Raw genomic sequence first — 24639 nt, 5'->3', positions numbered from 1 at the left:
AGAATCCCACATGTCGGTGATGAACAATCACACGGCTTTTTTAAGAATGAAGCAAATGACATTGCACTGTATAACCCTGCCTATGGTTAACTCTGAATTCTAAAGTCAAAACATGGGTTCAGGAAAAAATGTAACAATGTTCGCTCCTCTAGAAAATTTAGAACCACAGCTTACACCTACACGGTGAAGTTTAAAGATTTCAAGTCCGACGTATCGTTGGAGAAAGCAGAAGGGTTCATCACCGACATGTGGGATTCTTTGCTCACCACACTCAGGCGACAATGTCAACCCAAAGAAGACGATCGCTTGACACTATCCATACAACACGACAGCTTGAAATCCCCTGTTTGGATCGAGTTTAGCAGACCGGCAGAACTGACCCCTTCCAAAGTCATGGACAAGATACAACAGGTGCAACAATCCAATGACAAGTTTGACATCACCGATGGTAAAGCCACACTGAAAATGGCTCACGTCTCTCTTCCTCAAGGGACAGGACGCAAAAAGGTCTTATTGGTGAACGACCTTCGCAGCACCAAAAAGAGGCTCGTCCAAATTAACAACCCTCAAGACCAGATGTGCTTAGCCCGAGCCATCGTGGTGGGACGAACCTATGCCAACAAGAACGACACGGCAGAATGGAAAAGAGCCTGGAAAACTATTCAACAATCGGACCGAGCCAGACAACGAAACGAAGCAGAACTCCTGTTGCAACAAGCTGGCCTGTCCAAAGACACACCCTGTGGCATTCCTGAAATGCAAAAATTGCAAGATGTCCTAGCTCCACGCTACACCTTGAAAGTGCACCCTCAAGAAGTGCGTGGGCCTCTGTTGTTTCGAGGCCAAGATTTTAAGGATGGAAAATACATTCACCTTTATCATCACGATGAACATTTCGATACCATTACCAGTATCACTGGATTCCTGGGATATGTTTATTATTGTAAGAAATGTGACTATGGCCATAAAAATCGAGAACAACACAAACATTGTGGATCGAAATGCTCAGGATGTTTGGCCTCTCAACTCTGTCTGGACGAAGGACAAGAACCAGTGCATCGTCCAGCTTGTCAGCGCACGTTTGTCAGTCCTACCTGTTACCAACAACATTTGAAAACACAAGGTTCACAGAAGAAATGCGCTTGTCAACTGCTGAGATTGTGCCCCGCGTGTGGACAAGGCATACGTACCAATAGTGCCAAGGCACACGTATGTTCAGGAAAGAAAAAATGTCACATTTGTCACCACATCGTGGACTTGGAACATCAATGTTACATGCAAAAATACCAACCCCAACAAGAGGAAGATGACGGTCACAAGAAGAAGAAGAAAGGCAATTTCATCTTTTTCGATTTCGAATGCATGCAAGAGACTGGCATTCACATTCCAAATTTCTGCGTGGCTCATCGAGCGTGCGAGAAGTGTATTCAAGAACCTATCTTCAGTTATTGCCCTCACTGCAGCAAAATTCCTGGAGGGCGTGAAAAAATCTTTCGAGGACCAAAGACGCTAGACGATTTTGCCAAATGGGTCTTAGACCCCATCGACAAGACATGGAGCAAAGAGGACATCGAACGTTACCGAGATTGTCATCGCCATGCCACAGTGATGGCTCACAATTTCTCCGGATACGATGGACAGTTTCTTTTGAGGTACTATACGGAACATGGCACCGAACGTCCTAAAGTCACTTTGAACGGAGCCAAAATCATTTTCATGCAAGTGGGACAAGTGCAGTTTAAAGATTCGATGAGTTACTTGGCCATGCCTTTGAGTCGAATGCCTAAAACGTTTGGAATGACAGAAATGGCTAAAAGTTATTTTCCTCACTTTTTCAATACGGAAGCCAATCAACATGCCGTTCTACCCCATTTGCCTGAGGCTCACTATTACGACCCCGACAACATGCGTAGCGAACAACGAGAAGATTTCTACGCTTGGTACCAAGCTCATGCCTCTGACCCCTTCGACTTTCAGGAAGAAATGTTAAAGTATTGTCGTTCCGACGTGGACATTTTACGACGTTGCTGTGGAAAATTTCGAGAACTGTTCATGGAACACGGAGGGGTCGATCCTTTGAAAGAAGCTTGCACCATTGCCAAAGCGTGTTCCTTAGTGTACCGCCAACGATTCATGCCTCAAAAGACCGTGGCTGTCATCAGTCCTCAAACGACCAACTATGTCAAGCGTCAATACTCGGTCAAAACCCTACGCTGGTTACATTACTTGTGCGACAAGGAAGGCAAATGGATTCAGCATGCCCGCAACGGAGGAGGCGAAAGGACCATCGGAACGTATTCGGTCGATGGCTGGGACTTAAAAAACCCCAAGATCGTGTATGAGTTTAACGGTTGCTTATTTCACGGATGTCCCGTCTGCTACCCTGACCGTGACACTAAAATCAGTTTTTACAACGGACCATGGAAGACCTGTACCAGGACACTTGTCAGCGACGCTTGAAGTTAGAACAGCAAGGATACCAAGTGGTGGAAATGTGGGAACACGAATACGATCACCGTTTGAAAATCGATCCCGAGTTTAAACGTGTCGTGGAAAGTTACAAGCTGATGGACCCCCTGAACCCGAGGGATAGTTTGTACGGAGGAAGGACCAATGCCACCTGTTTGCTGTACCAAGCCGACGAAGAGAAAGGAGAAGAAATCAAATACTTGGATGTGTGTTCGCTGTATCCCTACGTGTGCAAATATTGTCACTTTCCTACAGGGCACCCGCGATTGCTGACGGAACACATCGACCTGGTCAACATTCGACAATACGAAGGCTTGATCAAGTGCAAAGTTTTGCCTCCCACGAACCTATACCATCCCGTCTTACCTCACCATTGTCAAGGCAAACTGATGTTTCCCTTGTGCCGTACTTGTGCCGAAACGTGCAACCAAGATCAGCCTTGTCAGCACACCCAGGAAGAACGGGCCCTGACGGGAACCTGGGTCAGCGTAGAATTGTTCAAAGCTATGGACATGGGATACCAACTGTTAGAAGTGTACGAAATTTGCCACTTTCCCAAGACACAACAATACCACAAGGGTGACCCTACTCAGAAAGGCATTTTCGCAGACTACGTGGATGCCTTTTTGAAACTGAAGCAAGAAGCCAGCGGCTATCCTTCCTGGTGTCACACTCCCGAAGACCAAATAAAATTCAAAGATAAATACCGGGAACAAGAAGGCATCACTTTAGACCACATAGAGAAAAACGAAGGCAGGTGATCGTTTGCCAAAGTGATGTTAAATTGCTTGTGGGGAAAAATGGCACAACGACCGTGTTTACCCAAGACGGAATATTTGACAGAACCTTCCCGCTACTTCCAGATGATTCACGACAAAACCAAATTCATCAAACACGTGGACGTCGTTCGCGAGGATTTGATCTTGGTCAATTACGAAGAAGATCTGGACTTTGTACAAGCCGACCCATTTGGAAATGTCATCATTACGTGACAGCTCATGCTCGCTTAGAATTGTACAAAGCTTTAGAACTGTTAGGGGATCGCGTCCTGTACTTTGACACGGACAGTTGCATCTACATCGATCGACCGGGTCAGCAACACCCTAACATCGAAGGAGACCGTTTAGGAGCCTGGACAGACGAACATCCTGACGACAAGATTCTAAGTTTCGCGAGTGGCGGTCCTAAAATTACGGCTACGAATACCGGGACCCACAAGGAGAAGTGCACACAGAGTGTAAAGTGAAAGGATTGACTCTGAATTATCGTACCAGTCGTGTGGTCAACTTTGGCGTATTGAAAGAAGCCTTGCAGTCTGGAGAGGATGCAAACTTTAAAGTGACCACCTACCAGCCAAACAAGATTGTACGTTTACCCACTCACCACATCGTCAGTCGACCCTTGGAAAAAGTCTATCAAATCGTGTACCAGAAGCGAGTGCGACTTCCCAACCACTTTACTTTGCCGTTCGGTCACATCAATATTGGTCAGCATATAAAAAAGGACAACGTCCAAGACCAACTAAGACCAATTGAGAAAAAATGAATCCCTTCAAGCAGCAAGTATAGAGCGTAAGACTCAAGTCCAACGAGAAACTCGGGTGTGATTCTTTGCCTCACTATCACATCACCAATGCAGTAACACATCTTAGTTATTTATGTACTAACGCCATGACAAACTACGTACAACCAGTGAAACTTCCAGACCACAAAACTTTACCTTATGGACATACTGATATCACCCAGTATAAAAAGGGACGACTTCCAAGAACGACACTTCATTGCGAGGACAAGCAACGAGAAAGATGAATCACTCTACGCAGATGAAAAAAGAGAAGGAACAAACATCACTGACCTCTTTCACTACCATACCGTCACAGCAAAGTGCGTCCAAGAAGGGAAAGGATTCAGTAGACCTACAGGAGTATTTTAGCATCCAAATGACTCAGACAGCGACCTCAAGAAAATTTAGAACGACAACTTACACCTACACGGTGAAATTTAGAGACTTCGCGTCTGACATTTCAGCCGAGGAAGTAGCAGGTTTCATTACGGACCTACTTGACTCACTGTTAGAGGAACTCAAATGTCATTGCCAAGTCAAAGATCGAGGTCGTTTGAGCCTATCTATGTATCACGACAGTTTGAACTCACCTGTATGTCTCGGATTTAGCACACCTGCAGAAATAACTTCGTCCAAACTTTTGAGGGCTATTGAAGACGTGCAGTCGATGAGAGGAAAATTTGACATCAACGAAGGAAAAGTAACCATTCATATGGTATACATTGTACCTCCATGGGAAGAAGACGATGACTGCACTTGATCTGCTTACTGATAAGTATACCTAGCACGATGGATATAACAGCCGATTTATGAATGAAACGGATTAAGTGATGGGAAATATCTACGCTGGGACACAAGTGCTAGCTGACCAGATTTTTAACAACGTGTGAGACGAATAGAGAGAGAGAAACATGAACTTTGTCCTATTTGATTGCATGTTACTTGTTTTGTGTTAGCTTTTTCTTATAAATGAACATTAAATGTAAACAGGTTTACTAGAGCCAAGAACTAAATAACTAGTAAATAGGTTTGTTTGATGTAGAAATGTTTATGTATTAAATGGATAGTGCTTAGACCAAAGCACAGGCCAGAGAGCCCATGTATATACTTGAATGAATGTTTTGAACCCATACAATACACTTTTCTTTTTTGAGCCTCTATTCTCTCTGTGAGGTTTGTTTTAGAACATTTCTGTCGTCTTTTCTGTGTGTTTAAATGTTTATTTGTTTGTTTGTCCCTATCTACCCTTTGTCCTTACAAATACATTAAAATCCCTATAAAATGTTTTGACCCTATAAACCTCATGACGTCACCCAAAGTTCAATTCCCATTGACATCCAGGTGACATTCCCATGTTCAATTTCCATTGACGACAAAGTGCAAACCCCATATTTTAACGTTAAAGTCCCATTGACGTTAAAGTACCGGTCCTGTTCAATTTCCATGTTCAATTCCCCTTGACGCTCTACAGTTCCATCCATGTTAAAATTTCCCATGTTAAATTCCCCTTGACGCCAGAGTGCATCGACTGTTTTTGCATGGTAAGTCCCCTTGACGCTAGGGTGACCCCATATACTACTCATACTCCTTTATCTGGTTTTCGTTTTTAGTCTGAATAAGCGCTAATACTCCTGTGTATACAGATAGAGGATAATAGGAAGGTGCAGTAGTAAACATACTGAGATGCTAAGAGCACGGTTTGGACATCATATAATGAAACTGGAGTATTTAAAATCAGGATCAAGCTCTTGTGGACTAAGTTCACTTTCAATATTCAAATTATGAAACCATATCACTCATTTTGTGACACAATGAAATTGACATAGACATATAATTACTGTTTTCTGCATGGACTTTTCATGTCAATAAATGCTGCATAACATATATTAATCACGCGGTGTAAGTGTAAAGCATCATACTGTTTTAAATTAAGCTATTTCGCAACATATATTGTGGAAATTGTTCTGTTTATTCCTATATTGTGGAAATTGTTCTGTTTCTTCCTATTTCTCTAATATATGAATTAAAAAAGTTTTTCTAAATTAAATATATTTCTTGTTTTGTGCTCTTTTTGCCATCCACATAATACAAAGTAATGTCTAGATAAATAAATAACTGTAATAATCGGAAACGGTATAAATGGGCATAGAAAAGCGTTTGGATATTTAAAATTTCATCGTTAATGACTTTGTCGTACACACACACACACACACAAAGAACGTACTTGATGATCATTGATATGCAAGAGTGCACACGATTGCTGAGTACACGTTTCGTTAGGACAATCTTTGTCCATATTTAGTACTGGCAGCGTTAATATTTTCAGAATCACAATAAATCACTAAGGGAACTTTTAAGCAATATTGATATTTTTAACAATTTCCAACAAAATAATTCACAGACATTGTATCTATCAGAGTAGTTATCTTATACGATAGTGATATGTCCTTTGGTAACTTTTTTGGGTGTTTTAATTCAAACTTTATAAACTGCTGTCTAATTCATTTTAGTGTTTGTTTATTTGTAATGACGCTAATGTTTGAAAGATGTTATATTTCATAGTATTGCTACCAGTCTTTACACTCACTCTTAACCATATTGCATGTATTTCGTTTTCTGCTTCAGTTTCTCTAATATATTTAATTTAGTTTTCCCTATACCACCATCTCCTTCATCAAATATTGCATAAAACTTTACTGACATACCAAATTCACTTTTGGTTTTGATTCAGTCCTCTATTTGTAGTGGACACCTGTTCAACAAATGATTGTATTGTATTTTGATTATGTACACATTACCACGTTGTCTATTTGAGACACATCATAAGGGTTAAAACATACATATGCCATGTTTACTTTTCAATTTGATGCATTATTTTTATTCAGTAAAATATATGGACGAGTTGTACTCTGTTGAATGAGACATACAATGTTAAATTATACCATGACAAAAAATTTTTTTGACATCATTTTAGCATATTTCCTATCCAAACTTGGTATATGTAAAATATTTAAGAAACGCCCAATGATATTTTCCGTTTGGTATACATGGTAAAAGATTTATTGTGTGCACATGATCTATATTTGACTTGCTTCTCTTTTGGGTGGGTGTTTTCATATGTTTTATCGTTAAAAGGATCATATTGCCTTTCTTTATACTGATGATCAACTTCATAGTTCTGTGTTGTCATTGAAAAGTTGGAACAAATCTTGCTATTTTCTCTTGTAATCTATGTACTCATTCATTTTTCTCTTAAATTAATATCTTTATCAATTATTGATGCTTTCTTCAAATTTTGTTTATTTATATGTTTTAATCATGTTGTTGCTGTTACATATATTAAAAGCGGTTGTAATTTTCTGGTTTTGACAGATTAGGTACCGTATTATTCATTTTAATTTATTTCAATAGTAATAATTAACTATATCGTTTATCTGTTTGTTTATTTTTTTAATCAAATATAGACGAAATATATCACAGTATTTTACGTGTGTATAAGTTTCAGTGCTTTACGTGATCTTTTATTTTATGCACATGATCGTTTTATTAGTGCTGGTCTTAATGGCCATACACTTCCAGATCTATATCGCTCGTCTTAATGGCCATTCACTTCCATATGTATATGGCATATCTTCTGATCCAGAGCCAATGTCGTAACACATCTCTGACACATGTTATGATTAAAGCTTGATGACGTATTTCCGGACTATCTTACAGGCTCTTTCAGGTAGTTGAATAGTTTTCGTGGTATCTCCACAAAGTTTCAAACAAAAGACTATTGTTTCTAAATTCGTATGTTTTATGTCTACATTACTATGTTCATATAGCCTGAGCATCACTTATTAACCTGTAAAATCCTAGGAGACGAAATTTCATCACTATAATCCAATTTTACTAGATTGGTAATCATTTGGGTTTTATATTTTATCCTTGTTAAACAACGAACTGTGTCTGATAAATTCCTTTCTTTAATGAGATAGGACATGATGCACTTTCATCGTGTGCCTTGTGTATGTAATTCCTACTGATTACACTAATCCAACGCAGCATAATGAAACGCGTTTTTGACATATAATAATTATAAGCTGTACAATTGATAAAGTGATAGTCATGTGAACATAATCAAACATCATGTTACCTTTTGTTTCATTATTCCTTTTTAATTAATGACTTGAATAAAAACAATTGTTCTCAAAAAGATCTCTACAAAATGGAAATCAATTCCTAAAATTAAAATAAGAATGATTGTATTTTCTGAGCCATTTAATCCAACAGAACCTTCACAAAGAAAAACGAAGCAAGCTAATTTGTCATTTTTAATATTATAATTCCAATCTTGCCTTAAAACCTACTATGGAGTTTTGTAACATTACTTACCTTTTTCTTCCAGGTGAACACTCACAAGACAACCCAAGTAAGTATTGCAACATACATTCGTCAGTTAATTCTTTGAGGGAAGATATATATATATATATATATATATATATATATATATATATATATATATATAATATATATATATATATATATATATATATATGTACACACATGCATGCATACATACATATATACATGCATACGTACGTACGCATGCCCACTGTATCTACCCACCTAATTACAACATACACGCATACTCGTATAAATACAGTTCCACATACATGCACCAATGCACACATTTATCAATTTTGTAGCTCGTAAGAGCTGAGTTTGTTAATATTTGATCTTTATGACTTTTGTAAATATAATATTGATGTAATTTTTCTTTAAAGTGTATTATGCATTGTTCAGTATTTGCCACGAGAAAGTTTTAAACGAAACTTCGACTGGACAAACGGTTTAACATATGTCCTTTCTTAGCAAACTTTACTTGAGGCTATTTCGGTATGCTACGTACCAAGGCTTAAATCAGTTTAATTCCTGTTCGATTGTATCATTTTGTACATGTCAAAATGTTCTAACCAAGATTTCCTTGTAAAGGTTAAATGTAACAACTAGTTTATACATAGAGGTGATTTTTTAGTTGGTTTTTGTATGTAACACGTTTTTCAAACACGCGCACACACTTAATTTTGTACCAAAATTTTGATGCTACTTTATCGAGCTAATCTCGATCAATCTGGAAGGTTATAAAATGCCCTTAGCTACAGAATATGCCAGCCTTTCATAAGCAGTTTTTATAGCGACTTTAAAAAAGCTAGGATATGGGCGTTTCCATTTAAATAAATGACAACAAATTAGGACATTTAAGATTACTACTAGTTGTTTAAACAGAATTTTATGTAACACACAGTGGAATCCCAAAAACTCATCAAATTATGATAAGTCCTTTCACAGCAACGCCAATTCAAATGAATATATATCTTTCCAAAACATACCTCAGATAAAAATACTAGAAAATCAACTGGTATATATAACTTCTATTAATACTTTTATTACTACTATTGATATTACTTTTATAATAGTATTGCTACTATTTATATTATTATTACCATTTATACCACCGTTCCGGTGGCCTAATGGTTAGATTGTCCCCGGCCTTGTCATGCCAAGGACTTAAATGGTTCTAGCAGCTGACTCGCTAGGCGCTCAACATTAAGAGGTTAGGACTGGTCGGCCTGGTGTCAAGATTATTTGACTGGGTGGGACATCATGCTACATGTCTGCGGTATGATGCCCCAGTGCTAAACATCACTATAAACTGTCACACTGCAGACATCGTAACGACTGAAAACATGGTTAAAGTTACGTTAAGAATCCACCATACGGACTATTTATACTACTACAACAAATACTATTATTTATATTACTACTACGTTTATTAATATTACTTCTACTACTACTATTTATAATATGACCGCTCCGGGGATATAAGTGGTTAGAGCGTCCAACTCGGCTGCGGGAGGTTTGCGGTATGATGACCCAGTGCTTGACATCACTATACACTCTCACACTGGAAACATCGTAGCGATATGACTGCAATTGTTAAAGCTACGTTAAAAATCCAGCACACACTATGTATACTACTACTACTATTTATATTACTACTGCTACAACTACACCTATGTATAATAATATTATTACTATTATTTATATTACTACTGCTACAGCTACACCTATGTATAATAATATTATTGCTATTATTTATATTACTACTACTACTATTTATAATATTTATATTTATAATATTATTACTACTAATACTACTGTTATATATCACAATACTCTTACTATTATTTATTTTACTACTATTTATATTATTATTACTACTATTGCTATGTTTAGTATTAATATTACTATTATTTATATTACTACTAATTTTACATCTATTTATAATACTACTATTTAGATTATTAATACCACTGCAGACATCGTAGCGATATGACTAAAAAATTGTTAAAGCTATGTTAAAAAACCAAATCTCTCTGTGTCTGTCTCTCTCTCTCTCTGTCTGTCTCTGTCTCTGTCTCTCTCTCTCTCTCTCTCTCTCTCTCACACACACACACTCTTCTGATATGTATACTACTGCAACTACTATTACACATATTATATTACTGGGACTAATCGCTGGGTTGGCATATGATTACCGTAGCTGACTTGGTAGATTGTGGTAGAATGAATTTGAAAAGTATAAAATTCGTTATTGGGTTTGGAATTGTAGAAAAGACAATTCCCAGGAGCTCCTACAAATGCATATAGTTTAAATAACACTTCGTAGGCATGATGTGAAAAAATAAGCGTATCTGAGCATGTCCTCATTTTGTTGGCATTTTTTCACATCATACCTACCCAGTGAAAATCTTAATTTTAATATTTAAAATAGCATAGGGTTACAATGTCTTTTTCGAAGTTATAACCAAATACTTTCTTTGATCGTTATCTACATATTAAAGGGCTGTGTGTGCAAGTTGTAAACTTTATGCCTCTTTCATACAGTTGACTGAATCGTAATGATAACTTACCGCAAAATGGGTATTCATGTTTTAAGTTGAGATTTACTTTAAAGTTCATTCGGATTTTTATCCTGTGTCAAAACTATCCCTAAGTTTTGTGAAATAAATTGTTGAAATCTCTTCAATTAATAGTTCTGTTTCTTAAAGTGTGTTTCTTTTGAAACAAATATATGTCTTTTTAGGAAAGTGTAGTGAAAACAAAAAAAAAATACATATAAATACGAGTGAAGTTTTTTTTGTGTTAAAGTCAAACAAGCAGCAATTTTAAAATTGCACTTTCATGGTAAAATTAAATAGGTTAGGACTTTATCCCGTTATATCAATTTGCTAATTATTCCAGCATTATTGAAAATTACAAAAAACCTTTTCCAGAATGAAACCACATGCATCGCAATAAATATTAACTTTGGAAGTGAACATGTACCATAATACTTACAACAACAAAAGAAAAGATTTAACCGTACCATCTAACTTTTTGCAGCGCTATTATAAGAAGTATCACATTATGGCTTGGCGCATCAGCACATACAAGAATTTTGGCTCTGGTTCAGAATATTCTATCATTTTGGAGTTGTGATAGAACTTTTGGGATTATTTAGGATGTTAGTCACAATCTTTTAAATTTCTTTTAAATTTTCACTTTATACTCGAGAGAATTAAATTGTATCTTCAATTTTACTAAACTTGTTGGTTATTGATTGATCGATCGATGGAAAAAAGCAATTTTCTCTGACAAAATGCCAAGTTAGATTATTACAATGAGTAAACTTGTATCGACTGGTCAAGCTATCTCTGCCTGATATTTGTCAACAGCACATGTCCAGCAGTCGCTGACCATTCACGTTGATCTTGCCCCTTCCATAAAAGCCGAGACAGTTGGACCAGGCCTCATGGTCAGCTCCCACTCTAGCATTGAAGTCTCCTAGTAAGTAAAGGCTTTCATTGTTGAGGATACTGGATATTGCCTGATCCAGAGCCTCATAAAACTTGTTTTTCTCCTCGTAGGTGGAGCAGACGGTTGGGGCGTACACGCTGAAGATTTTGACCGGGCCTAAGGATGTTGACAGCCGGAGGGCAAGGATTCTCTCAGTACCTAATGATGGAGATTCAATGAAGGCGATTAGCGTGTTCTTTACGGCAAAGCCTACACCATGCTGCCTAGTTTCATCTGAAGGCTTCCCCTGCCAAAAGAACGTGTAATTGGCTTCCCTGATGGTGCCACTGTCAGCCAGTCGGGTCTCCTGGAGGCAGGCAATGTCAGTGTTCAGTACCTAATGATGGAGATTCAATGACGGCAATCTAGGACACATGGTCCTGATGTTCCAGGTTGCAAAACGAAGAGTTTGAGTCTTCTTATTTCTTCTTTTAGTCTTTCCTGGTGCGGAGTTTTGTGGCCCACTTGTCGAGATGGTTCTCTAAGCTCCACGCACCCAGTGAAGCAGGCAGGCCATGGCGGGCAGCACCTTACTGACTGGGGGCTGCCCAGCTTGAGGCGGGCGGTAGCTGTCCAGTGAGACCTGGTGATCTCTCCCACCGTCATAAGTAACCCGTGGCGCCAAGCTCTACACCAATCGAGCTTTGACTTAGAACCGGTAAACTGCTACTTCTCGTGTTGTGCCGACGCCGTACGACCACGCTGGAGTGTCCTCTCCAGTGGAGCTATGAAGCCTGGGCAGGGTGGTATGGAGAATCAGCTGTTGTCCATGCAGCAGATCCCCTCTCTTCACGCAGCTGGTGTGCCCAAGGAAACGACGAATGCCGATACAGCTTGGCACCAACGGCGTCGCAGGAGTTGCCGGAATGACGTTGAATTCAATGTCAGACCGCCTTAGGGACTCCATCTCCGGATTTTCTGTCGGGGTTTACTCCCTTAGCCTTTCCCATGAGTGGGTATAGCCACAAGGCAGCAGAGGTTTGAAATCGGAGTTTTCCTTCTCCTAGATGAGCTACCATCCAAGGTTTACGAGTCCCATCTACCCGAAGCAACTGGTTTGAAGGCGACAGTGGGCCGCCTTCACCCCTTCTCCTGTTAGTAGGAAACATGGTCTGCCGGGCTTCAAATCTAAGCCACTCGCGAAGGCCAGGAGCTGGATTTTAGTTGACAGATGCAGTCAGAGACGCAAGCCGTATGAGGCATTTTTTGGAGGATTGGTGCACTTGTCTCCCACTCCCACCCCGGGCAATGTCAACCACAAGGTCTATATATATATATATATATATATATATATATATATATATATATATATATATATATATAATATATATATATATATATATAATTTACTTAGTTTATTAATTTGCATTTAATGTCTTTTTAGGGCAGTCTGTTAAGGAGGAGGGTACATCAACACATGGGTGATGATGAGCTCTCTGCATTATTCAGTTTTCGAGAAAATGACTTTTCCCTTTTGAAGATGTCACGGAAATTAACTCAGTTTCTTGTATCAAAACCACTGCTTGTTCCTCAGCTGTATCACCGTTTTTCTAACCAGTCAAACAGATGAAGCTTTTTTTGAAGCAATATAATAATGTAAAAGGTCACTAAATGTAGTACTATTCATCCATTGCACTCATCTCCATTAACCTCTGCAAATGTGTAATCGTGTTGTAATTGTATATAATTAATCCCTAATTTTATCTCTCTATCTGTCTGTCTGTATGTCTGTCTATGACTCTACTTAAAACCAATCCCAAGGTACGCCGGATTCGCTTTGAGATCGAAATACTTTTTGGTCCCTACTTTTTCATATTTCATTATAATCGTTTTTTCCAGCGAACTGAAACACATCTACTCTGAAAACCGAAAACAAAAATTCGATTACAAATCACAATGTTACACTAACACCCCAACCCAGTTTAAAATTGATACTCAATACGAATCTAAAAATAATTTTAACTGCAAAATCGCTAACAATTGTTCGCCCTTATTATTAACGGTCATCAAACACTGAAGTAGGCATGTCGATGGGAAAATTTCCCAAGGGTAGTCGAGGATAAAAAATACTTGTCACACGCACAGAGAACGGATTAGCTGCTAAAAAAGGATAAACCAAAGTCTTTGCGCCAATACATTGATATACATTATTAATACCTAAATGTTTGTAGATAAATCATTTAAGAAAGAACAAATGATCTATATAAAACGTTTTATATTTGTTTGCTGTTGTTTTGTTTAATAAGTTATATAGTATATTTATTAGCCATGCATGTGTAATAGATTTCGATGCCTCGAAGACGGAGGCCTACAAAACAATATTCTAAAAGGCAGACATACTCGAGTTATGTTCAAAAGAGACAAAATCATGCCAAACATGTATTTAAATAGCCATGACTGTAATTTGTTCAAATGTCAAAATGTCAGATTGACCAAATAAGTGTTGTAGAACTGGACTATTCTTACACGATACAATTAGTCTGATCAATGAATATGAATCTGTACCAAAACCTTCACTGAAGAAACCAGGAGAAGATTTAACACAAGGAAGGCTGTAAATTATAAGGAGCATTTAAACTTTGTGGACTATTATTCATAATTTTAATGCCCTTACAGTTCGATTATAAAAGTAATTCGTTCCTCCAAATGTGACTTTCGGAAGAAAGGTACTTTTCTTTAAAAGTAAACAACCATTATATCTATCTTAATTTGTGTACTCCTACGTACACATACACGTACCTTCTCTAATAATTGCACAACCTTAATCAATCTATTGTCAAATAAGTTTATTTAAAATAAATTAAGAGACATATTTTATGGATATGTAGAAACCTCAAAGAACCGAAAATGTCTCAAAACGGAAAATGAAAAAAGAAATATATATCTGTGCATGTGTGAAGAAAATATTTTGACTTATGATTAATTTTCTTTTGGAGGCATCTTGCGTTTATCAATTACTTTCTGCAATGTAAACATAATTTATACATTTTGCATATATAATATTCGATGCACTGTTTCCTGAAGGTGTCATCGTCTCTATTAATTTCCAATTGTTCCACTATGTTCATGTTGCTATGAGATTCACTTCACATATATCAGTGTTGTCCAATCCGCGGCCCGCGCGCTGATTTTAAATGGCCCGCAGAGCTCGAGGAGATATATAGTCGTTGCTTTTCAGTTTTCTGCTGCGGCCCTCGGCACCAAGAAAACCTTTTTCCAGTGGCCCATGGTGTCAAAAAGTTTGGACAGCACTGACCTATATAGTATTCAGTCAAGTGTTGACGGAAGTAAAGAAGAAACGGGTACTCTAAATTAGGTCGTAAATGGTGTTTTTTTTTATGGAACCAAGACATATCAGCATATTTTGTTTCTTCTATGCATCTGAATTTTTTATTATATATATATAATTATTCGATGCATGACATTCATAAGCGATTTTTAATGTTTCAAGATCAACTTTTGATCTACTTTGTTGAATGCTGTCGATGTAGCACTGTGATGCTGTTGAGCAGGTTCCTATTTTATTTTACGGCATCCCTGTTTTGGTAGGTTTTAAATCGTTTTGTGTTAAGGTGAAGTTGAAAACCTTAGGATCTGACAGTCTTTAGACGGGTATTATGTGAAAAATATTAAGTTCGTTAAGCTCTGCATCGCGAATGGTATCCGTGTCTGTAGCTTAATAGATTTTCACGTGAGTAATTTGTTTCAACCACGAATGTTTTCAATACCATTTGTATCCATTTACATGCTGAATATGTCCTGGAGCTATGGATAGGTTCACTTTTATATCGGATTTAGCGTTTATAGAGGCCGCCATATGTCATAGGTTGAAAAATATCATCTAATCATTTTACAGATCATATCATAAAGAGAGATGACGTAGACATTTAATATAGTTACATAAAAATAAGATGATAGAGATGCTGTTTCTTTGCCTCTGGGCGGCGACTGCTCCTGTACGACTTGGGTGGTTCTTTGATTACGCGAAATTAGTATTAGGACGATCCTTAGGAACACGAGCAATTAGCCCATTTCAAAGAGCAGATGTTCAGGATTCATTATCAGGATCTTTTTAAGTATATTTTGTTTAGCAACCTGAGATAGGAATTATTCTTTGTATTCAATGTTCTGAGTTGTGTTTTGTAGTAATAATATTCGGCTAAAAAAAGGTTTACTAATATGTCGTATAATATGAAGAAAAAAAATGAAAATCTTACAAGTGAGAACTTAGAGTTTCGTGATCTTTGATTATTAGGTGATTGGAAATCAGTTATTGGTTGTATTCGCGAGATTAAGAACTTTAGTTCAGAATGAAATAGTAAAAACAGTCGGCCTCAAGCCATACACACGCATGTGTTTAATTCGCTAGTCAAAGACCGCTTTCATGTAATAAGAAATAATTTCATATGGCACCGGTGGGTTTCGTGATAGTATTGCAATATTTCGTCGGGTATGCTTTTTAACACAAAACAAAATCAGGCTATTCGACATGTCAATGGGAAGGATAACGCGTCCTCAAGGTTTAAAGCTTCTTTGAAGCTCGCTTCGCAACATTTATTGGATGAAAGAAGATTCATTTCTTTGTTTTAAGTTCCATTTAAATGTGAGCTGATGTTGTTCTTTATGAGCCTTTTCTGTTACTGGTCGGATATAAAGATATAGAGTATGTTTTAATAATCGAGGGCAGTTCTTTTTCAGTGATGCACATTTCTGTTTTGACTCCACCAGACATGGGGTCAGTTGAACTGCATTTTCAGTTAGAATAAACGCATTTGAGATCTCGTAAACTCTCATATTTGAGTTAAAATGACCAACATAATATTGGAACAAAAGCGCTAAAAGCAACCGATGGAACGTAGCAAATACGGTTATTAAATTAACTAAATTTGTTGAAACTCTGCAGGCTGGTACTTTGTGGGCTTAATCAAGTGCAGCACTATTGATACAAGATGTCCACTGTTCCAAGACGTAATCGAACAGCAGTTTACCTTCATATTTGTGCAAGTTATTCGAGAGATCAAGCATTTATTTGACAAGCAGCTACCCCCCAGTACCCAGCTGAACGAAGCTTGCTATTCTTGCTAGGGGCATGACGACGTTGGTAGAAAAGATTTGATTAAACACTTTGTCAAGACAGGGAATGCTGCATCAGTTTGAATAAAGCCCCGATGAGATCCGTTCTCTGGAGATTCACGGACAAGTCGATGATATCTTCTAGTAGCGAGTAATAGATTCAGTATGTGGCCCTTGGATTGCTCCCTTAATATTGATAGCCATAAAAGGACGGGACGAAGCGATTGTGTTTGGATTATAAAACTGTGAATTCGATTACAGAGAAAGATGAATAAAATCTTCATCGAAGCGATAATGTTCTTAATTCTCTGTCGGTCATGAACTGGTTGATGCCATTATATATCCTGGTACTGGCACGTGGAAATCGAGCAAAATGACAGACATAAGACGGTGTTGGCAACGCGAATGGATTTGTACAAATTCAAAGTGATGCCGTTTTATTTAAGAATATTTAAGAGACTGATGCAAGCTGGGCTCCAATACTAAGTGCGCCTGATCTACATCGACGACGTGATAGTGTTCAGAAGCAATTTCTATCAGTTACATTGTATACGAACACAGATCTTTACGTTAATTCAGAGAGCCGGTTTAAAGCTGAAACCCAGAAAATGTACCCTTTGTGCACTTGAGGTACGGTATCTTGGACTGCAAGATTTGCCACATATCCTGAAAATCTTGTTGTGAACAAATGGCTCACCAGAAAATCAGATAATGCGGTACAGTGATTCCTTGGGTTTGGTAGTTATTATCCCATGTCTCGTCGCTGAAATTGCGACTCCTTTTCAGCAGCTTACGAGAAGGAATGCGGATTTCCGCTGGAGAAATAAGCATGAGACGGCATTCGAAGAGTTGCCTAAAGCGCTTGCCTCAGCATCAATCTGGCTTTAATCCTACATTTATTGCCACTTCATACTAGATACAGACGCGACTGGCGAAATTATAGGTGAGGTACGTTTCAAGAACTTCAAAGAGCCCGTTTGTTGCTCGCTTGCTTTTAAAGGTTACTAATGCTGTCACAAATATACTGCTCAGTTCTCCGCTATAAGGCTAGAAATCACCTAATCTGCAGGTTAACTGTATATGACTTTGGTAGATTGTTAAGGAAATATCGGATGCCACGTACTCATCCCAAGAAATGATCATAAGACAAGTCGTCAGATTGTTAAATTCATTCGATTGAAATCATGCATGATACGATCTGAAAGTGAACGTGAACCCACTAACAGCTAGGAAGAGTCAGCTAATGATGGCAATGATACAGACGAGAAAGAGGAACTGTAGCCTCGTCCCAAAGAAGCTTGTGGCACTGCGGATTAAAAAGTCCAAATTAAACGAGCATTAGAACGGAAGCTGGCCAGGGAACCAAGTAAATTAGAATTCGTAAGTTAAGTGTTAAAAGGCAGGCTTTAGAATGTGGTTATTTAGATGCCAGTAAAGAGGTTTCCTGTCACTATAACATTCACATATTAGTGGCGATATAGATGTGAAGGTGTAGTGTCAGCAAGCGTGGTCTGATGACAACGATAGGTTATGCGCCATTTAGTATAGGCGCTGAGGACCTGAGCGACTCATGGGTTTACTAGAGATGAGTTGTCCTGTAGGAAGCACAATCGTTGTACCCGATTTTTTGGCAAGCAGAGTGCGTCTGGATTTTTGACCTGTTAAAGCGTTCTCCTAAATCTGTTTGGTACCAGTACTGCAACGGTAAACGTATAATATTTTTTCATCATGCAATGATAGAAGAATCGCCTTCTAAAGTTCAGATTTATTCAGGAATATCTAAAAGACTACTCAGTATACGCGAAAATCATCGCAATGTCATGTTGAGAACTGGTTTGTTTGTGCTCTAAAAGCGTTCTTACTGCATATCCTCGATTATCTGTAATCATCTGTTTGATACTGTTTAAATTGTTCAACGGTTAGGTTTATTTGTTCTGCTGCAGAACGACTGAATGGTTCTGCTTTTATAACCGGGAACGTTCAGGGCTCATTTTTGGAAACACTTTTGAAGTGGCATCATCCCTGTTGATCGTGCTGATGCTGATGGAATCTACCAGAGGAAGCCTCTTAGCTGTCATAACAGAGCTAGTTCATGCACCTAAACAACAGTATAACATGACATGGTCTGAAACCGCCGGAGTGTTTTTCTGTGCTTAGACGACCCATGTTTTATCGTCGTTTTCGGGCGACTTGTAGCTGGCAGAGAGGATGGGATCTCGGAGGCTTGTCGACAGTAGGAAGTATACATTGTGAGGCTGTTTATGTGGAAACCTGTCGGACAGTCAATAAGAATCGAAATCGCTCTAACTGCAGTATCTTCGTCGGGGTATCAGGATACGTCTACGTGTTTGATCAGCTGTTGGTAGCAGCAGGTAGACACTATTATTCTGCTTCAGTATACTTGCGCAGATTTATCAGTCAAGTAGTAACTTACTTTGATGTGTCTATCATCTTTTCTATTTCATAATGAGCTCGCTTCAGAAGATTTTCATTTATCTCATTTGCAACCTATTAATAAACTAGTGCTTGCAGTCTTGACAACCTAGTTAGAGCAGTGTCATGTTTGGTTTAACATTATGTAAGTTTTGCTCGTTGTTTAGTTATATTTTATTATTAGGCGATGAGTGATTGTGGTTTATCTTTAGTTTTATGGAGAGTGGAGTATCTAGGAGGTCAGACCAATTACGAACCAGATGTGTAATGGTGTTTGCGAATCACAAATCGGGTTGGTGGTTAATTTTACGGAGGTCGTCATTTGTGATTCGTGACAAAAGGTATGACGTTTGTGACAAACGATTTTCGTTGGTGTAGACAGTGTAATAAAACAACGGCAAGTGCATGTTTTGCTAACATATTTACTCATAGCTTTGTTAGATTTCAGTGATTATTTGTTGATTATGAGGAGTTGGTGTTGCAAAGATATTCATCAACCCGAGTATTTCGCCAAGATTGGGTTGCGCTGTATATTGCATGGCGTGAAGTACTAATAAAAGCCAATTAATATGCCGTACAAATGCTAAATATGAGAAAACCTTGTAACTGTGAAATTAGAGTTTCATGGTGTGCTGTCATTATGCGATTGGAGAAAATTATTTATAGTATTAAGAACCTTTCAGTAGACAACAACTGCTCTTTTGAAGTCTATGGAAATCAAGAAAAACAGCCGGCGTCAAGCCAGACTCGAAAAGGTGTTATATTCGCTTGGTAGAGAGACCCTTTACGTGTAACAATACTCGTGCACAACTCCATGATTTTCTTAGTGGATTACATGTACATGTATTGACCCAGTCGTGTTGTTATGTATGTTGATAGACATTGGGTTTAAATCATTCGTGTGCGAAATGAATTGTGTAATTTTATCTACATTTCGAGACGCTGACGTACAATTTCACCAAGCTACAGACGCGGATGTCATTCGCGATGCTGAGCTGAAGAACTCTAGCTGATCTGGTTCTCGGGTGAGAGAATTGATTTGATTATAACGATGACAGTGAATGGCAAATGTACTAATATATTCACAATGGACTGGGCAGGAGACACAATGATATAAAAATGTTCAATGTACCAACTTTATATTTTCTAGCTATAGTCATCACAGGAACCTTACATGTCGATAAAGGTCAACCAATAAATCTTGCTTGCAATGCGACAGGGGCGACGACTCCACCAGATCATATAGACTGGTTCAAGGACGGAATAAAAGTAACCACCGATAGCCGTAGAAAAATTGATATACACAAGCGATACTCTCTTAACACCAGGACTATTACGAGTAATCTTACAATAAAACATTCGGATATGCAGGACACAGGTACATATGTTTGTCGAACATCTGACCTTCAAGTCACAAGCGTCAAGGTCAATATTCTAAATGGTAAGAGCACATTTTTAATTTAGTTACTTTCAGTTTAAACTTTAATATGCGAAAATTATTTTATTTTCACAAACCATTTTCGGATGATGTTTTTCAAAACATATCACAGTGACAATAGTAGATTAAGTACAATGACAAAACACGTGCTATTCTTAAAGATAGCTTTAGAATATCGGTAGATTTTTTTGAGAAACAAAAGCCATATGGCTCGATAAAGCTGAGAATTTGAGTTTGCTTCCATCAAGTCTGACAAGCATATCATGGGACAACCGGTGTGTGTGTATGACTGGGGAAACCCTCAATAGCAGAATGCCTCCTCTAGTTCTTTTACCCAACAATTCAGACTGGAAAGAGTATTCGACAAAGTTGATGATTGTGATTTTATTTACTACTTAAGTAATCAGCTTTGCAAATTGATTATGATACAGTTATGACTTTACGTATATCTCACCTGAATGTTATCCTATATAAAACAATATTACTGAAAATTGCATTGAAAGTTGTCTCAAGTAAAAACTCAGTATCGAAATTCTTATAATTTCCTATCAGTAGATTTTAATTCTGGAATTAGCAGCTTGGTGACTTTATATCTAATGATATGCTGGACTTTTGTGGATTGAACTGGACACTGGTTTTAATGTATGGTACACTAGGTTTTTTACATGGTACACTGGATATTTTGTGTATTATACAATACACTTGGTGCATTGTTCACTGGATGTTGTTTATGGTGCACTGAAGTTTGTGTCTGGTACATTTGATATGTTATTTATGGCATATTAGACTTGGTGTATGGTATACTGGATTTTGTGTATGCTGGATTTTGTGTAGGGTACACTGGATTTTATGTATGGTACATTTGCTCTTGTGTATGGTACACTGGATTTTATGTATGGTACATTTGCTCTTGTGTATGGTACACTGGATTTTGAGTATGAATGTAAAGTACATATACTTATGCTACTCAGTGTAGAGAAACACGAAATTAGAAAACGTGTAATACAATTCTGGCGTATCCCTAATCAATTTATGCTGAAATTGTAATGTTCATATTATGAATGGAAGACATCAATGATAACAATCGTTCATTCACATGTATAACTTACAATGGCTGTAGTGTGTTTGATTTAATGAGTCAGTTTGTGGGACATGAAGATAGCAATTCTCATACCGCAAGATCAAACTCATTCCGATAAAGAGGCAACAAATATAGTTAATTGTACCCTTGGTATTAAATGGGAATATTTTCGTCTAGTAAAAGACAATATACCATTGTTTCTAAGAATGTTTAGTACAGTTTATGAAGACATAAGTACTGCTTTAATATTGATTTCTCACTCAGAACATTATCTAAGCTATCAGGATATAGGTTCTATCTTTTCAGACTATATGCAAGACGCCTAATTTGACAGCAGAACAACTTTCTTGGTTGGATAAAGAATGACATTAAGCAAGATATAATAAAACTACCGCTAACGACACTTTATATTCACCTCATACTGTAGATGACCTCAAGTTATGCAGAATTTAAATTATGGTTTAAATTTTTTAAAAATAGTGCACTCAAGAAAAGATACACTAGCGAGTCGCAAATGAATAACTCAAGTGAACAAAACCCCTTGACAATTCTGGCATCTTTTGAAACCGTATAGGTATTTTTCTTTACATGAATTGGAACGTATTTTCTACCAAACTAGTCTGAATATTTGAAATCTTTGTTGAAGATTCCATTGTCCTAATTCGATGTCTCTAACACTATTGTTAACTAACTAAATATTCCCCACGTACAAGATAATGGCTTAAATACTCATATTACACATGATAAAATTATGAGAAGTTTACTTCAAATCAAAACATCCACGTAAATATGGAGCGCACATTCTGATCTCCGTTAATATAACTTAAGCGAGCTTAATTTAAAAAAAAATGATTTCTATTCCAATAAAGAAAAAGTAATTTTAAAAAAATTCATGTTTCAATTCGGTAAGATAAACAAAATATCTTTAACTCGAGGCTGTGTAAAATTTTGCGATTTTGTTATCAAACACAATTTTATTTTTATGTCATGAATTATGCAGAATAAGTTTCAAAGATTGCTACTCCAAAAACTAACAACACAGATTTTAGAATATTTATGCTATTAGAAAGCGCATGATAAAAATATTTATTTTGCCACAAAACCAAATTTATATTTAAAGTTTATTTTTAATACGGATACGTGAACATATTTTATTTCATGTTATTTGAGCAATTCATGTATAACCATAACAAATATAGGCTATTAGAATTGACGTGGCAACTAGACTGAATTGCTTCTATTCATCGTTGGCCTAAATTCAAAAGAACACCCTGTAGAATGTAAACGTGGAAGTGGATTTCAAACACTCTCAAGACAAACTTGCCACAAGTGTAGCGTGTAAATAAACCTGGATGAAATTCTCAGATGGATTATCTTCTCACATGTGAGGCTAGTTCAAATATAGAAAGTCCACCGATTACTAACCGGAAACTTGGCAAGGTCATATTTACTAAACATGCTCTTCAATATATAAATAAACAGAGAGAAAGAAGGGGATTGCGAGGTGAAAGGTTCACGGAATGGTACTTTTAGATATGTGTGTATTCCTATTTGTATTACGAATTTCGTGCTTGCTTTATGTAGAAAAAGAAAGACAAGAAAACTTTATACATCACGAAGATTTGTATGTGATCGCTTACGTTCCGTATCAACCGATCAGCTCAGAGAATGTTATGTTTGACTATGTGCACAAAAGTGGCTCATTCATTTGACATCGGACCTCAAAATGTGCTCTTGCTTTCGAAACCGCAAAATGATTGCGTTTATTAAATACCATTTTTATTCAAGAAACTTTAACTCTGAGAAAACAAATAAAATATACTGACCTAAAATTCTGAACAGATTCCCATTGTAAGACTTTAATTTCCAATAGTCAGGAGCAGTAGAGGAGACTATGTCGAATATATCTATGTCGAATCCATTTGGGTGGAAATAAAGCCTTCAAAGTAACAAATTTGCTGTGCATAGAAAAGTACTTACGTCATATTATCTCTCTCTCTCTCTCTCTGCCGCTCTCTCAGTACTATTTCAAATTCCTTAACAATTGATCTTTTCTTTTTTGCAGCAGAGAAAACTTCATATAAAAGAGGCAAGTAATTATCACAGAAAAAAAACTCTTCTCTTTGCCAGTCCCTCTCAATATAGCTCTGTACCCAGTTCCTTTTCAAGTCAGCATCTCAAGTACAGATGAGAAGGGGCGTGTTTTTAAGCATTTACTACGATTTTTGTGTAAAGCCTGGCAATATTATACAATGTCTGTGGATCACCGCGCGTTTCAAAATGTATGTTACAGAAACAGTTTCTGATTTATCTGTCAACATTAACTGCATGACTTGCAAGGGTTTATTCCGTGATATACGTTTTAGAGGATGAGAAAAGTTTGCTCATCAAGGCTAATATCGTAAAATTTGCTGAATGTTTTGAAAATACCCACAAGAAATCTTAAATTAATGTCTAGATGTCTGCTTTTAAGTACCGCCATATGATTTGAATATCAGAGTAGATAAAGCTTGTAATCAATTAAGAACTACTAATAATCTTGAAATAGAATGCACCCACATTGTCGTATCTGTTCAACTTACCAAAACGCAATTCAGTAAGTAAACGAAACTTTCATAAATAACTTGAAATTTAAAGAAGTAAATCTGTCAAAGGATTAGCCACAAAAGTGATTCAAACGCGAATACCAGGGACACCT

At 37.3% G+C, this 24639-nt stretch overlaps 1 protein-coding gene across 1 annotated transcript in view; it reads left to right on the top strand.

The window, feature by feature from the left end:
• Nucleotides 1-24038, top strand: part of LOC149801842 (zwei Ig domain protein zig-8-like) — a 172454-nt gene extending 148416 nt beyond the window's left edge. The window contains exons 4-6 of the mRNA XM_089956854.1: nucleotides 8423-8446; nucleotides 20573-20863; nucleotides 24007-24038. Coding sequence (XP_089812980.1) covers nucleotides 8423-8446; nucleotides 20573-20863; nucleotides 24007-24038 — 347 coding nt within the window. The remainder of the gene's footprint in view (nucleotides 1-8422; nucleotides 8447-20572; nucleotides 20864-24006) is intronic.
• Nucleotides 24039-24639: the final 601 nt, after the last annotated feature.

This window comes from Sinohyriopsis cumingii, chromosome 4, assembly GCF_028554795.1.
Source record: "Sinohyriopsis cumingii isolate HCF-2022 chromosome 4, ASM2855479v2, whole genome shotgun sequence".
Taxonomy (NCBI): Eukaryota; Metazoa; Mollusca; class Bivalvia; order Unionida; family Unionidae; genus Sinohyriopsis; species Sinohyriopsis cumingii.
This window is presented reverse-complemented; position numbering and strand designations above follow the sequence as displayed.